We start from the raw sequence: 17,709 nt of genomic DNA, 5'->3' as shown, positions 1-17,709 counted from the left end.
AACTGCACAGGTAAAACGTAGCGTATGTGGCATTCAACTTCGCAGTTTTCTAACTAGCTTTACCTGTGCAGGTAAAACTGCTCATGCATACACTAGTGGGTATATATGGACAGCTTAACAGTCGCTTATGGAATGTTTAACATCCACCACCTAGTATACTTATAAAATATATTTTTACAGCGATTCAGTTCAACTTTCGTATAAAAGTATGATATTGCTACCCTTATCCCATTACAAGAGAATCAATTAAAAATAATACCTATTTCTTTCTTTTAGGACATGTCACGCTTCGCCATTATTTTAACCCTTTTCCAGACCGCACTAATTTTATAAGGTTTTCCCAAAAAAATGTTTCATTTCCAAAATCAAGTTACATATCCCAAAATTGCAATCTAATTTGAACCTTAAACCGGAATGCTAAAGTTGCAATTCTATTGGCGGGTATGTGGTCGATAAATCGTACTATGCCTGGAAGGGAGTACCAAAAATTTTTGTTGGTTTGAAGTGAAAGCTATTTTCGACTCTAACACTATAAAGATAAGGTTGAAATCACAGTTTCCCCTGCATGAAGGGCTTCAGGTATTTGTGGAAGCTCTCATTGACCGGTTCGGCGTTGAGCGGGCTCTTGAGGGCCTCCTCCATGAGGCGCTCGTACACGCGCCCGTCGTACGCGCCCAGCGCCGAGTGCAGGATCTGGAAGAGTCACCCAGTTAAAATTATCACAAAATTTGCTTGTAATTTCGAATTTTTATATTCTAGATCTTAAGAGGACAGTTTGAATGGTCAATTTACTATCCAACCATCTATAACATGCTAAAATGACATTGGATACTTTGGGATAATCGGACAATTATATATTATTATAATAATTATATACATATATTAGTATCTGGGTAAAAAATAAGGTTTAAGACATAGACATCGTCCGCAAGAAAAGTTTTATTTCGTAAACAAACCGTTGCATTGCTATTCGCCTTAAATATGTGTTGACCCAATTCCTTCCTAAAGGAATCCGAGTTTTACTTTTAACACTAAGCGCTATTCAACTAAGCCGGGGTTAACTGGTTAATCATGGAGTTACCATGGTTACCAGTACAATTGACACTGAGTTAACGGTTTAATTGCTTAACCCCGGGTTATTGAGATGGTGCAAGTGGGCCTAAGCGCCACTTGTACCATTCAACCCGGGGTTAACCCGTTAATCCTTGAGTTACCATGGTTACCAGTTCAATTTGATACTGAGTTAACGGTTTAACTGGTTAACCTCAGGTTAGTGGGATGGTGCAAGTGGCCCTAAGAATTGGGTGAGATGGTTTTGATCTCCAACTCAAAGGGGAAACTAAGCCTTGTTTTATATCCTAAATACTGTAGGTCAGCGGTCGGCAAAAAGCGGCCCGCGGGCCGCATGCGGCCCGCGAGCCCTCCTGGCTATTTTGTATGTAATATTGTCAAATAACAATGTCTGATAAAGTCACACATTTTATTAAAAAGTGCGGCCCGCGTCAACTTCCTTAACTCTGTGGCCCTTGGCTGCTAAAAGGTTGCCGACCGCTATGGCAGTACGATTGTCCCAATTATTGCACCCGATCTGTCATTTTAGTACAAAATTAGTACAAAAGCAAGATGGTTGGACAGTAAATTGACCAATCAAACTACAATTTAGTATCTAACAGAGCTATAGTTTTATTGAGAAGTCTGATTAGTGTTGGTAGGAACTCGAGTCCTTTGAGTCTGAATTTAAAAAAAACTGAGCTCATTATTACGAGACTCTGCGCTTAAGAAACTTCAGAGTCTTTTAAGTCCCGAGTCGAGTCCTTTGTTGAGTCTTTGTAAGAGCAACTCAAAAGGACTCGAGCCTCCGAATAAAGACTCTGTGAACAAATTTATAGGTTTTTCCTAAATAACAATAAAGAAATTAGGCGTTATTGTATGATTTATGTACTTAATCTACAAATTATACATAAAGACAATGCATTTCGAAATTGTTTCTAAAAAAACGAGTGTTCTCTGAAAAGGACTCAAGTCTTTACAAGAGACTCGGGTCTCTATCAAGTTGAAAAGAGCTCGACTTTAGACTAGACTTAATTATAAGAGTCTAAAAACTGAGTCGAGTCTAGAAGCAGAAGACTCAAAGGCCTCGAGTCCTATCCAACACTAAGTTTGATTGAATATTTTCCTCACCTCGTCTCTAATGTCGAAGGCGTCGACCAGTCCAACGGCGTTGACTCGTACCTTGATGAGCAACTCTTCGTACCAACTCTGCAGTTGTTCGATGTCGCGCTCAGAGATCGACGTGAACTGTTGACAAACATATAGAGTTCGTACATATTTTTTAAGATCATGCGAGGTCGACTCTCGATACCATACTGCATAGAATACCTAACTATAGAAGTCTGACTAGTTTGAGTAGGGGTCTCCAAACTTTTTTACCTGAGGGCCATATTGCGCCCCAGAAACTTTCGCGCGGGTCACCGTCGGTTTTTGCGCCGGGGGAGGGTGTCTGGTTGGTGCTGTTAGGAATAGTTCCACTCTCAATGAATGCTGTACCCCGCGGGCCGGATTGGAACGCGTCGCGGGCCGGGGTTTGGAGACCCCTAATGACCCCACGTATATTGTGCCGGGAGCGACTTAACTGTACTGCGCACCCACATATAGAATTTTATTTTAGCCAATCAAAACTTTTTTTAAATACGGGGAAATTGTGTATTAGGTAATATTCAAAGCTGCAGAAGGGATAACTGTCAGTGCATGTCAGATCAGAGATAAGTGTCAGTCATGTTGACCGTTTTCTGAAGTCAAAACTTCGCTTGTAATATTCACTCGCGGCCTTATTAGGGATGAATGAGTGTATTGCGTTAATGGACATATGTTATAATGGTATTACTCTAAGCAGGTCTCCGACGCGCTGTAAAGCCCAGTACACGACGTACAGGTCCACCAGCTGCAGTAGAACGGTCCTGAGAGCCGGAGACACCGTCTTGATCTGGTTCTCCGTCTCGTTGAAGTACGTGGTCAGGATGAACGCGCGGCAGTGGGCCTGGAAATTTAACGTTCAATTTAATTTAATCGTAAATGACAGAAGATCGGTCAGTGTGGAAAGCGCTTTAGGTTGGTATTCCATCTGTCCAATATTTTAGTCCAATGTGATTTGTGTCTCACATTTTGCTAAAGAGAGTGAGACGCAATGCACGTTGGACAAAGAAATTGGACAAGTGGAATACCACCAGAGGAGCGAATAGGGATGTTGACATGAATTGCGAATATATTACATGTTAGGTTTTTACCATAGCAGGGAATATTAGAATGCTGATAATCATATTTTGTAAGTGTAAATATGCTTAATAAATTAATTAATTTTTTTTAAATTAATGCCCAGTATCACGTGACCGCAAACGCTAATCGGAGCGTGTTACGTTACGGCATGAGAAAGTCCCACAGACAAGTTTGACAACTTGTCTGTGGGACTTTCTCATTGAGGATTGATACCTTCGAGAGTAGGCTGAATGTTATGGCGCCATCGCTCGAAAACATTGCACCATACCTTTGGCCTACAGTAGATGGCGTTAATATTAATATTTAACAAGTTAACACATCAGTGAAAGAATAAGAATCAAAGTCAAATGGCGTTCTAACAATTTTAATCTTCTGTCGAAAGATGGCAGTAAATTTACAGTGGTTACATAATTTACTTTGACAATCCGCCTCTATACACTCTACTCTCTTCGGTATATAAAAGCGCGATAAGCAAAATTAGTTTGGGAGTTCGACGTTTCTCGCCCACGTTATTCGAATTCACAAATCAATTTGGCAAATAGGTACCTCTGAGGCATTGGCGAGCTGAACTGACGTCATGTTCCAAGCGTCCTCATAGGACATGCCGGTTCGTTGTCTCTTCTCGATGTTAAACACGCACGCTCCTATTTTACTGAAAAGCAAAGAGGGTTGCTTGAAACTGATGTCTTAAGTCAGGGTTATTTTACAGTCATATTTGGAGTCATAACGTACCCGGCAGCGACCTGCTGGAAGCCATGGATGATGCCTTCGACGGTGTTGTCCCAGGGCGGCGAACGGCGTCCTGCGCTTACTGACGCTATATAGGCTACTGTGGGCGTCAGAGGGTTACCACCTTTGGCTTGTTGCCAGGCCTTTACCAGGTATCTGGGAACAGAAAATAAATGTCAAATTATGTGTTAAGTGTTATAGAGTTAATGCGACATGTCACGGTGTCAGTCTGCAACTATATGACGGTATACTCCCCCTCATAAGTGCAGGCGGCGGTGACCATGCCGTACATGAGAGGGAAAGACGAAACCAGCATGTATCCGTGTCCACCGCAGGCCAGACGGCAGCGCTCTGTATAAGAGTCTCACCTGGCTGTCTGTAGCAGCATGACGGTGTTCTCCCCCTCATAAGTGCAGGCGGCGGTGACCATGCCGTACATGAGAGGGAAGGACGAAGCCAACATGTATCCGTGTCCACCGCAGGCCAGACGGCAGCGCTCTGTATAAGAGTCTCACCTGGCAGTCTGTAGCAGCATGACGGTGTTCTCCCCCTCATAAGTGCAGGCGGCGGTGACCATGCCGTACATGAGAGGAAAGGACGAAGCCAGCATGTATCCATGTCCACCGCAGGCCAGACGGCAGCGCTCTGTATAAGAGTCTCACCTGGCAGTCTGTAGCAGCATGACGGTGTTCTCCCCCTCGTAAGTGCAGGCGGCGGTGACCATGCCGTACATGAGAGGAAAGGACGAAGCCAGCATGTATCCATGTCCACCGCAGGCCAGACGGCATCGCTCTGTATAAGAGTCTCACCTGGCAGTCTGTAGCAGCATGACGGTATTCTCCCCCTCATAAGTGCAGGCGGCGGTGACCATGCCGTACATGAGAGGGAAGGACGAAGCCAGCATGTATCCGTGTCCACCGCAGGCCAAACGGCAGCGCTCTACGGTTTCGGCGGCGTCGGAGGTGCTTATTGCTTTCAGGCAGCAAGAGAGAGCGTGTAACTGGAAAGAAAAATAGTTATGAACTTATGATGCTATAGTAATGATACGCAAACTTAAAGACCAGTGGTCTCACTGGTGATGGCGATGCCAATAGTCAATTTGTGTTGTCACGTAATCCAGGATCTTTTCTGGTTCGCTGTAAACTTCCCATTTGAAAATCGACCTTAATGTGCTTGAATAAGAGCTATTTACCTCAGGCAGCCTCTCTAAATCTCCGGCATCCAACTCGGCTGTGACGTTGTTGTACATGTTCCATATCCAAGACGCGCTGAGACGGAGCGCGTGGACTGTAGCTATGCCGATAGCCAATTTGTGTTGCTGGGTCACGTAATCCAGGATCTGGGGTTCCGGTTCGCTGAAAGGGAATAGTAAATAAGTTTGTAATAGAAGTTTACTAGCAACTGTACTTATTGCATAATAAACTCACATTTGTACTATTAACATACATATTATTATGGATATATGTACTTATTGTATAATATGTCTGCTAGTTTTAAGGTATTTATCTATGGGCCAATAGTTGCCTGGAAATAAATATTTTCATTTTATTGCCCCAAAGAATAGAACTATAAAAAAAACGAATAATATGAGCACGATTTACTCTAGTAAATCCACCCCTCTCGGGCTATAGCCCTCGGTCTACTAATAGCCACCAAAAAGTTGCTCTATCCATTGTCTGACTCCATACTGTTACTGATTGTTGAGTTTGAGGTGTTATATTTAACTCAGACGATTCAGATTCACATTTTCAATAGCAATGTCGTCTACATTTCTATTAAAGATTTGGCTATGCACGTAGGAATGTTCAGTTAGTTTAACCAGAGTTTAACCTTTGAACGCCACGCCTATCGTGTGCGGCGCGTCACCGTGACACAGAATAAGTAATAGTACTACCGTACAGAAAGGACACTTCCTACAAAACCGAAGTTTCACAGCGATTCTTGGTCGAATCATGATATCCCTTTCTAACTTATGGCACTATTCCTTTCGACTATTCAGGGTTGTCAAAATTCAAGTAATTATATTATCTGTGGTTGTGCACGCAAAGGGACGTCAAATTGTGTCAAACCAAAAAATTGCTCGGAGCAATGCTGAGCCGAACGGAGCCGAGTTTGCCCGAAGTCAGGAGTGTCTCCCCACTGACCGTGAACCTTGTCGGAATGCACAAAGGATTGGGAGCTAGTTTGGAGCTTGACGCCCGGACGTAGGTGCCACTCCACTATAAGTGTAATATTAAAGATGACTCACTCAGGTTTGGGTTGCGACTGGTGGCGCACCGCACTGTATCGAGTCGCGATAGTGACGGCCTTCGCCACGTAACTGCATACATCGTTGACGAGCACTACTCGCACATCATGGTACCGTAGGTTAGTTTGGAGCTTGTTCCACTATAAGTGTAATATTAAAGATGACTCACTCAGGTTTGGGTTGTGACTGGTGGCGCACCGCACTGTATCGGGTGGCGATAGTGACGGCCTTCGCCACGTAACTGTATACATCGTTGACGAGCACTACTCGCACGAACATCATGGTCCCGTAGGTTAGCTCGGAGCTTGTTCCTCTATAAGTGTAATGTTAAAGATGACTCACTCAGGTTTGGGTTGTGACTGGTGGCGCACCGCACTGTATCGGGTGGCGATAGTGACGGCCTTCGCCACGTAACTGCATACATCGTTGACGAGCACTACTCGCACGAACATCATGGTACCGTAGGTTAGCTCGGAGCTTGTTCCTCTATAAGTGTAATGTTAAAGATGACACACTCAGGTTTGGGTTGTGACTGGTGGCGCACCGCACTGTATCGGGTGGCGATAGTGACGGCCTTCGCCACGTAACTGCATACATCGTTGACGAGCACTACTCGCACGAACATCATGGTACCGTAGGTTAGCTCGGAGCTTGTTCCTCTATAAGTGTAATGTTAAAGATGACACACTCAGGTTTGGGTTGTGACTGGTGGCGCACCGCACTGTATCGGGTGGCGATAGTGACGGCCTTCGCCACGTAACTGCATACATCGTTGACGAGCACTACTCGCACGAACATCATGGTACCGTAGGTTAGCTCGGAGCTTGTTCCTCTATAAGTGTAATGTTAAAGATGACTCACTCAGGTTTGGGTTGTGACTGGTGGCGCACCGCACTGTATCGGGTGGCGATAGTGACGGCCTTCGCCACGTAACTGCATACATCGTTGACGAGCACTACTCGCACGAACATCATGGTACCGTAGGTTAGCTCGGAGCTTGTTCCTCTATAAGTGTAATATTAAAGATGACACACTCAGGTTTGGGTTGTGACTGGTGGCGCACCGCACTGTATCGGGTGGCGATAGTGACGGCCTTCGCCACGTAACTGCATACATCGTTGACGAGCACTACTCGCACGAACATCATGGTCCCGTAGGTTAGCTCGGAGCTTGTTCCTCTATAAGTGTAATGTTAAAGATGACTCACTCAGGTTTGGGTTGTGACTGGTGGCGCACCGCACTGTATCGGGTGGCGATAGTGACGGCCTTCGCCACGTAACTGCATACATCGTTGACGAGCACTACTCGCACGAACATCATGGTCCCGTAGGTTAGCTCGGAGCTTGTTCCTCTATAAGTGTAATGTTAAAGATGACTCACTCAGGTTTGGGTTGTGACTGGTGGCGCACCGCACTGTATCGGGTGGCGATAGTGACGGCCTTCGCCACGTAACTGCATACATCGTTGACGAGCACTACTCGCACGAACATCATGGTACCGTAGGTTAGCTCGGAGCTTGTTCCTCTATAAGTGTAATGTTAAAGATGACTCACTCAGGTTTGGGTTGTGACTGGTGGCGCACCGCACTGTATCGGGTGGCGATAGTGACGGCCTTCGCCACGTAACTGCATACATCGTTGACGAGCACTACTCGCACGAACATCATGGTACCGTAGGTTAGCTCGGAGCTTGTTCCTCTATAAGTGTAATGTTAAAGATGACTCACTCAGGTTTGGGTTGTGACTGGTGGCGCACCGCACTGTATCGGGTGGCGATAGTGACGGCCTTCGCCACGTAACTGCATACATCGTTGACGAGCACTATTCGCATGAACATCATGGTACCGTAGGTTAGCTCGGAGCTTGTTCCTCTATAAGTGTAATGTTAAAGATGACTCACTCAGGTTTGGGTTGTGACTGGTGGCGCACCGCACTGTATCGGGTGGCGATAGTGACGGCCTTCGCCACGTAACTGCATACATCGTTGACGAGCACTACTCGCACGAACATCATGGTACCGTACGTTAGTTTGGAGCTTGGCGCCCGTACGTAGGTGCCATCCTGGAAGAAACGGTTTAAATTTGAATGCAAAGAATAATGATGTCGAATACCTAATAAAATAATTGCTCTTGGCCGAATTTTCTCATTACAAAATTATACAATATATTATAATAAAATTATCATTGATTGATCGAGCATATCAAAAAAATCTGAATGCTAATAACAGATATAGATATGCTAAAGATAGTTGCTAACTCTAACTACCACACTAGGCGTAAAATTACTATTAAATTGATATATTTTGATAAGATAAGATGAAGAAATAAAATTCGTGCCATAGTTAGCTCCAATTTTTATAATAAATATTATTACCTACTCAAGGGACAGTCTTATACAAATCGCCGTCGTTCCACAGTAAGCCAAATAATGTTTGTGATAGTATACCTATAAAAAGCCGATAATATGAATACTTCTTAACTCCTTCATAAAACTTTACATGCCTTTTTTATTTAAATTACTCACCTCCAAAACCTTAGCATTCTTCATCAGCATATGCTCCCTAGGAATCCTCACTTTATCAAACCCAAGGAACCCATTATTGGTTCCATTCATGCCAAGCTTAGCCCCGATCTCGCCAATCTTGATACCAGGGAGGGGCATATGGGTTTCTTCGTCGCGTAGCTGGACTATGAAGGGGTGGATGCCGTGGCATTGCCCTTTCGTGTAGAGTTGAGCTACTACTATGCAGTAGTTTGCTGTGTGGGCCACTGTAAACAAATGTTAAAAACAAATTATAATATATCATATTTATACTGTGGGTATGTAGTCAACGTGTGTACTACTACTATTTAGGTACTACGTCGTTACAAAAATGTAGTAAATCAGTTAGTGTCATGTGATCAGTGATCACTAAAATAGCAATTCTGCGTTTCTTATGAGATTTCATTGCCACATTTAGACTATACTACTCCGTATTTTGTCGACCAAGCGAAACGAAGGTCGTAACTTAGGGCATTGGTATTTTTTCTATTTTTGGACGTTTGTACCACAACTTTGATGTAGTTGTTCGGATCTTGACGTGGTAAAGGCATAGTTAAGGTCAATAGAGTTTGGAGGAGAAAAAAATGCGGAATACTCTTAGTTATTTTTAAGTGTTGGTTTTATATGAATGTAACCATGCAATACGTGTTTTTAAATAAATTATGTTTATCTTTAGTGCAATAATAATTATTCTGTGTGGGTAACTCACGTCCACCAGGCCACCATTTGTACGAAGTAAGAGTGGGGCTGTGCAGCACAAACTCCTTGGTGTCGGGGTCGTAGGTGGCTGTCGTTTCTAGCCCACGGATGAAAGTTCCGTGGCCAAGCTCCGTCTGTATCAAATGAATGTTTATCTATATTAATAACTGTGTTCAATTGTTCATTGTCAGGATATATAATATGATAAACATGGCGCAATAAAATAGATCTGCAAAAATTGTAAGTACTCGTCTTTTATCAAATAAATAGAAAAAGTTAAGTGCCATTGCATGTCTTGTAAGCTCTAAGTAGATTATTGTTCTCTTGAGAAAATTAAATTTTAGCCGTGAAAGGAAAATGACATAAAGACAAGAGGCGGCTCGCACCATGACACGCGATCACGCCCCATCGTCAACACGCGCGTGCTACTCCATAAATTCAGAAAATTAACTCCACTTGCTAAATAATTTTTACATAGTGAATTTTTGTCCGTTTGTCGGCAAATTATGAAGCCATTCACATCCGTTCACTCGAGTCATTTAAGTTTATGATTTATGAACTGGTTGAAAAGGATACTTTTTATCCTGAAAGTCATCCCCTGAGAGGTTAAATTGACCTCCCCCATCCCCGGAGGCTTATATGGGAGTATGGGAGTGCTATTAACAAACGCGCATGAAGTCGCGGCGCGGGCATTTAGGTACAAATTATTCATTCGATTTTATTTTACAATTTTTCAAAATGGGGGCTCGTGAGGTCTACAGCTCAAAAATACCGGCCTTAAAAACCTTTGATGTATGGGAGCCCCACTCCCACTTAAATTAATACTTATTTTATTTTATTTTTAGTATTTGTTGTTATTGCGGCAACAGAAATACATCATCTGTGAAAATTTCAACTGTCTAGCTATCACGGTTCATGAGTTACAGTCTGGTGACATACAGACGGACAGCGGAGTCTTGGTAATAGGGTCCAGTTTTTACCCTTTGGGTAAAGAACCCTAAAAATGTGAGACTGTGTAACAAGGACAGTCAATAGTAACGCTTTCTCTGCTACTCCTACTGAAAGTACCATAAGAGCATCTCGTTCGGTCATCTCCCGGCTCTACCATTTCCTCTCTATACTATGGTACCTCTATAGCCTACAGATATATGTTACCTGAGCATAAGTGCCGATGATATCGCAGTTGAAGGCCCTGCCGATCCACAGCACTTGTTGCTCCACGGTGGCCTGCCCCATGATGGTTGGGATGAACATCACGTAGTGTAGGGTGAGGGGGGAGCCGTCGCGGAGAATGGCGGAGCCTAGCGAACCGCCGAGCACTTCTCTGATGGCAAAAGATACACAGAGTTAGACTAAGCCATAGAGAAAAAAATACATAGTCAGTTTTAGTACCAAAAGACTAGTATTTTCGTAGTCGACATCTAGCGTCGAGTAGCGGAATTATCAGTACTGCTACTTGACAATAGATGTTCCACCGACCGAAAAGTCTAATGGTCAACAATTTTCATCTAATATTATAATGCTTTTATTATTGGTTGTGAACAGTTCAATACAATTTTCGTGAGTCGCGACACTAGAGAATTCTAGTATCAAGTAGCGGTACTGATAATTCCGCTACTCGATGCTAGATGTCGACTGCGAAAATAATAGTCGTTTTGGTACCAAAACTGATGTACGGAGTGAGCACTCTATTCTTACTATATTTCTCTATGACCAAGTTCAGTTGGCAGCGATTTTAAGTAAGTAATAAGTAAACACTGTATTGTACGAAAAGAAAGGAATATTGGTTATTAGATCAGATAAAACATAAGTGTGTAGTACAAAGGCAAACTTATCCCTAAGAGGGATCTCTAATACATAAAATCAGAAAACAAGAGTTTAACGTCGGAGACCTAGTACGAATTAAGGATCACAGATTACCTCCTAGTAAATTGCTACTAATTAGGTAGAGTTTTACAGAAACACCCTGGACAAGGCAACGTGACACGAGTCTACGAAGTCCGCACAGCAACTAGAGTGTCAAACTTCTATGAAATTATGACGTTTAAATAAGACTGCACAGTCTGTGTTAACAAAATCGCTGATAACTTAGCTTGGTCGAACTATAGTGGATGGTTTCGTGGTAGAATGCGCGCGATCCCAAACGACACATTGTGGGAAACACCGGTGTTGGTTTAGTGGGTATTAGGCTTCGAACTTCCTATTTCTGAGTAGATCGAGCCGGAATGTGAGAGTCCCACATACCTACCCCCAAAAATGGGCCCACCTCACGCCCGGGGGAAGGGCCGCCTTAAACTATGGTGGGGCCCTTAGGCACATAAGAATTTGGGGCCCTTTTAAAATGTAAAGAAAGCGAATTAAACTAACATTTTTCTACTATGATCTTCTATTTATTATGGGTACCTAATCAAATATACAGTCACTGTCTGTCCTTCGGGGCCCCCTGACGATGGGGGCCCTGGGCACGGGCCCCGTGTGCCCTTATGGTAAAGACGCGGGTACTGCCCGGGGGACGATGCGTGACTGCATTCCCATACTGTCAAAAAATTGTGGTGGAATGGTTATGTAGGAGTCGGAGATAGGAGTGTTGCTAACGCTAAACTAAAGATATTGAGGTGACGAAAAGTTGATAAGTATATCAGATTCAGTTCACAAGATATATTAACATTTAGGTAACACTAATTTACTATTAAGTAGCATCGTTTCACCAAGTCTTACATCGACATTTGAAGGATTCATTTACGTTCGCCGTCCCGTATAAGGGGCTATTCATAAATTACGTCATTTCAAATTAGGGGGGGGGGGGTCTGGACATCGGATGACGGTAGCATGAAGTAGGAGGAAAAGGGGTCATTTGAAGCATGATTTTTGGATGATTATAGGGGGGGGGGGGTCAAAAATCGTCAAAAATCGATGACGTAATTTATGGACAGCCCCTAACTAATCGGATTTCAACAAACGAACTATTATGACGGCTTAAAAAAAACCGACGTTTGCAACTAACATCGGTAAAAACATGTGACGTTTGTTTTAGGAATAGCTATTACCTCGCGGTGCAGGACATACCTATCTGTCTCTACAGGGTGTTTTTTAAATATCGGCAATATTTTTCGATGTGAATATAGTTATACTGAGCAACTTTTAATATGAGACTAACACCGAAATCGCAAAAAATAAAAACCGGGCAAGTGCGAGTCGGACTCGCGCACGAAGGGTTCCGTACCATAATGCAAAAAAAAAAACAAAAAAAAAGCAAAAAAAAAAAACGGTCACCCATCCAAATACTGACCACTCCCGACGTTGCTCAACTTTGGTCAAAAATCACGTTTGTTGTATGGGAGCCCCATTTAAATCTTTATTTTATTCTGTTTTTAGTATTTGTTGTTATAGCGGCAACAGAAATACATCATCTGTGAAAATTTCAACTGTCTAGCTATCACGGTTCGTGAGATACAGCCTGGTGACAGACGGACGGACGGACGGACGGACGGACAGCGAAGTCTTAGTAATAGGGTCCCGTTTTACCCTTTGGGTACGGAACCCTAAAAAATGGTTCACCCATAGAAAACATCAACATCTGACCAGCCTTTTTTTGTCGTGATTTCTGGATTGTACCATAGCAGAACTTGCTTCTTATATGACTTATATATATTCATCTCACAAAGTATTGTCGGTAATTAAAAAAACATTCTGTATAACATATGTTGAACCCGCGGGTCGACACCGACAGCAAATTTATTTTGACTGTCGTATCGGTACTCGGCAGCGCTACTTTTGTCTGTCACCGACCTATTGTCGTGGGTCAGACATCAAACATGCTCTAACTGCCTACTGAATCTAATAACTTAATATAGGTACTTAAGTATGCTAGCCTAAGCCCGCGACCTGTTCCGTGTAGACGTCGTTACACTACCTGTGCCAAACATTAAATACCGTTAAGTACACCGTTTTTGTCTGAAGGAGGAATAAACAAACGTTTAAATACCTATACAAATATTTTTTGTTATTTATAACATTGGCAGGAATAGCTTCCACCCGCGTAGAAGTCGTTAAACTGTATATATGTAGTAATATACATACAAATATATATATTATATATTTCATTAACAACAACATAAATCGAGGTCTTATTAGATAAAGACCGTTAATTATTACCATTCTGTGATTTGTTATCAATACGGTTCGTCAACACGATATCTTGCTGGACTGTTCGTAAATTTTATATGAGACAAAGAAAATCAGCGAGAACTTTAAGGGGTCGTCCTAATACAAATCGACCTCGTGATGGTTAATCGCATAGTCGGGTTGTGTTAGGACGACCCCTAAGATTTCGTCATTTACATATAAGTTTGTAACACACAAACCTCAATGTTTGTGTTGTTGAAACACTTGCCGCATGACTATTTAGTTTGTTATAGAGTGACGCATGCAATTAGGTATGCTATGAATTAATATTTAATCGATTGTTTGTACTTTCCTGGACAGCACTAGGTGCTTTCCGCCTGGCAGCTAGCCTATGTTTAGACTTCAGTTTGCCCGGGGCCCGATGCCCCATTGGGCATCAACTAATCAGCTCTCATCAATGTAAATTAGCCTAGTCTGTAGCATAGAGTAATATTAAGTAAAGAAAGAGTGCTAACTCTATACATCAGTTTTCATTTGTAAATTGTTTTAGCTATATAAAAAAAATGTAACTTACTGGTAGTTCTCCATGCCAGTGTTCTCCTCCTCCTGCAGCCGACGGATCATCTTGAACAGGTAGCACGCTTTCTTGACTGCCAGCTCATACTTCTCCTTGTGGCTCAGGTACTCGGACGGAACGTCGTCTATGTGAATACCTTCCTTGAGCACCATCTCCTCTGTAACAACGTACTTAAGTCAATTTAAATAGGCTTGTACAAACAGCAGCCCTCCTAACTGTAATTCCTCCTAATTAACAGTGTGGGCGATGGTACACTCTGTGCATGATTTGCGAGGTACTTTAATGTACTAATGTCCCATCCGAACACACTCCAATGTTCAAAGCAAGCCACAACATTGTTGGTTAAGGTTTTTTCATTAAAGCTAGAATTATACAGAATTCAACATTATAAAGTGTTTACGAAGAGTGCGAAGTCAGGTACGATTTTACTTGTTAAATGCTACGCCATGAGCAGCACTATGGATGCCGTACATCATACATTTTTAAAGTCGGCGTGGGTGCCACTGTAATGTAAATTTAAAGTCATTTATGACTGGCAAATTGATTGTGTAGCAGTGTAGATTGGGTAGTGTTGACCTAAACCAAATGTAACATGCATGTCTAATGTATTGATTAAATTTATTTGAATTTTAATGACGGAAATAAAATCACACTGTCATCATATTGATGTTATCATGATTCATTGCACATTATGTTTAAACAATCTTTTAATACCAAGCCTTACTACTCTAATCATAGGGTCCATTTTCCTGTTCCGCTATAAGTATTACCTATGTAATTAGTGTCATACATAAGTAATGAGTGATTCTGTGCAGAGATAACAATGACATGCAAACTTTGTACCTTTAGGTCAAGGATTTCAACAGATTTTTTTAAAGAGGAGGCTTTTGACAGTTCATCTTCAATACAACTGTATGTATTATGTATAGTTAGAATTTTAATGCTCAAATGTTATTAAGTAAGTTGGGAACTATCAGGGGACTCCTTAAAAATTTTAACTATACCTTTGCAATGACACTTATAGAATAAATTGGTTAAGAGAATAGGTATCATTTAAAAAATAACTGTTGAACTACAAATAAACATAATTATGCAGAATGTGTTTTAATTATAAAAAGAAATTTGTTAATGGCTGTTACTATAGTTCGTTTTTTTTAGCATTAGAAATAAGGTAAACAATCTTGATGTGTCTTTTAATTGAAAAACACTAGGGATGTACCGACTAGTCGCCGACTAGTCGGGAAAGCCGACTATCCGGCCACATTTGTAGTCGGCGATTAGTCGGCGACTAGTCGGCAAAAATGGCCGATTAGTCGGCACTTTATTAGTGACAGAAAAACAGAAAAAAAAAGAAATCAACAATCACAAATATTTACCATATGTTTCATGTTTATTTTACTAAAATACCTATTCAGGGTGCATACGAAAACTTTTGTTCATTCATATAATTGACCGTTTGATCGTTATCGTATGTTGGTGGGCTGCTGTTTTCCTCTACAGGTAGATCTCAACTGATTCTCGTGTAATTTCATGTGCAAGTTCGATAGTAATTTTTTTTTATTATTCAGTTTTTGTTTTTTTAATGGTGGAGCCATGAAATGAGGAACTATTAATGTTATATATTGCAAAATTTAGAGACTTTAGTCAGGGCACGTTGCTCGTAAAGACGCTGACCACAGGGGATAGGTTCTTAACTGGCGACTACGTACGGGAAATAGAGCCTTGGAAATACCTCCTACAAGCTGTACTGACGGTCTGCACAGGATTGCAAAATAAAAGAACTAAGAACAGAAATTGAACGAGGATTTTTGTGATAGGTCTTTCAACCTTTAGAGAACACCTGTTAGCTAAGCTAAATTAAATTATGATGAATAGCGCAGCCAAAGGAGCAACTGTTGTTTTTCACCTAAACTTATACGAAACTAATGATCTGGGCGACTAGCCGACTAGTTGGCCGACTAAGCAGTCATTCGAGCGCCGCTTAGTCGGCTAGTCGGCCAAATCAATAGTCGGTACATCACTAAAAACACATTTTAAAAATAAGTTACGGCAAATATGTAACAATTATGAATCTAATACAATCATTTATATTCTTCTGCTTTCATAAGTAATAGTTTTTGATTTTTAAAAAGCGTTTTTCAATCAAAAGACATGTCAAAATCGCTTACCTTCTTTCAAGTTCTTTCTAATGCTAAAAAAAACGAACTATAAGTATTCTAAATTAATAGTTAACATAACATGTCCATTATGCTAAATGTATAATTTACAGTAGGTACATATGGTCCTACTTTCCCACTAGTGTGGGAAAGAGCACTTTCTGTGCGTATGTCAAAAGTTTAAAGGGCCATATGTACCTACTGTAAAACATTGTATGATACACATGCAAATAGGTAATTCAACTTGTGTCAATTTACAACACTCCCTTCGGTTGTGTTTTAATTTATTGCCACTCATTTCGAATTTCCTCTTTTCCGCACTTGTATCGTAAATAACTATTGTGCTTTTATTGAATAAAAAAAAGACAGCTGTTAATGTAAAACTTTGTGTATTTTATAATTACTGAAAAATGTTACACCCACATTTTTTTAAATAAACAGTCATTAAGCTCTGTGCTTATAAATAATTGTCAATACTTATGTTTGTCTAACTGTGTATATAGTAGACAATATAAGAATGGATGTAAAACATGTTTACATTGTAATAAATCCAGCTATAATATAAACACATTGTAACCCTGTAAGTAACTTAAGTTATACAATATAATTATGAGTCTAAGCATCATGCAGCAATAATAACAAACTTGTTTAACTTAATGACTATCTCCAGAGATACAACAGCAATTACCTCTATTCCTCCTCTCCTCAGTTTTCTGTGCACCGCCATCAATCAAGTTTGTCAATTCTGCTACATTAAATGTGCAGTTATCCCTTTCTCTTTGGAGATCTGGATTCACTTTCGTTGCTTCCGTCATTATTACTGAAACTGTGACCGACGGCACGTCTGTCGCTGGGAGAGGTCCCACGGAAACTGCCCAATCAACTCAAGTGACGAAATTCACAACTTTTGCCCAGACGATCGAAAACAAGTTTGTGGTTTGTACAGAACGTGAACAGGATTTAAAATTATCGTCCTGATAAACTACGCTACACTGAATTATCTGAGATTTGTTCGATAACAATAGGAACTTAAAATAACTTATTCGACTTGATGGGTAATCGGACGCTGCTATTTATCACTATACAATTAAGTACATAGTACATGAACTTTATAACATTGTCCACTAAACAATTGTTTTTTTGTCTTGATTATGATCCGCATTAATATTGAAACTGGATTTTTAACATTTAAAAAATATAAATAAACAAAGTCTCAACTTCTCTTTTTTACATTCACTCATCATTCCAAGCAAGAAGTGACGTAACGTGACGTCAGGATATGACAGCTATTTGACAATTTTTGTTAATGTTGCCATATGCAACCGTAAAGGGATGTAGGAGTATATTTTACAATTCGATTTC

At 41.2% G+C, this 17,709-nt stretch overlaps 1 protein-coding gene across 1 annotated transcript; it reads right to left on the bottom strand.

Annotated features, from left to right (window-relative positions):
• Window positions 1–335: 335 nt before the first annotated feature.
• LOC134790223 (probable peroxisomal acyl-coenzyme A oxidase 1) lies at window positions 336–17,437 on the bottom strand. The gene is made up of 13 exons (XM_063761057.1): window positions 17,036–17,437; window positions 14,189–14,348; window positions 10,645–10,813; window positions 9,500–9,623; window positions 8,773–9,017; window positions 8,150–8,310; window positions 5,195–5,357; window positions 4,812–5,002; window positions 4,006–4,158; window positions 3,820–3,925; window positions 2,885–3,037; window positions 2,182–2,298; window positions 336–693 (listed from the first exon to the last, which is right to left on the bottom strand). The coding sequence occupies exons 1-13, from the start codon at window positions 17,160–17,162 to the stop codon at window positions 550–552; spliced, it is 2,013 nt and encodes a 670-aa protein (XP_063617127.1). The 5' UTR covers window positions 17,163–17,437; the 3' UTR covers window positions 336–549.
• Window positions 17,438–17,709: the final 272 nt, after the last annotated feature.

This window comes from Cydia splendana, chromosome 4 (genome assembly GCF_910591565.1).
Source record: "Cydia splendana chromosome 4, ilCydSple1.2, whole genome shotgun sequence".
Classification (NCBI taxonomy): Eukaryota; Metazoa; Arthropoda; class Insecta; order Lepidoptera; family Tortricidae; genus Cydia; species Cydia splendana.
Note: the sequence above shows the minus strand (reverse complement) of the source record. Positions and strands in the feature narration are given on the sequence as shown.

Bases quoted from the DNA above. Each gene is read 5' to 3' on its own strand.
- LOC134790223 (XM_063761057.1), bottom strand. From the start codon at position 17,162: ATGACGGAAGCAACGAAAGTGAATCCAGATCTCCAAAGAGAAAGGGAT. The intron at 9,018-9,499 runs GTGAGTTACCCA...ATTTGTTTACAG, and splicing joins CAAATGGTGGCCTGGTGGAC to TGGCCCACACAGCAAACTAC. The intron at 8,311-8,772 runs GTGAGTAATTTA...CGTTTCTTCCAG, and splicing joins AGAATGCTAAGGTTTTGGAG to GATGGCACCTACGTACGGGC.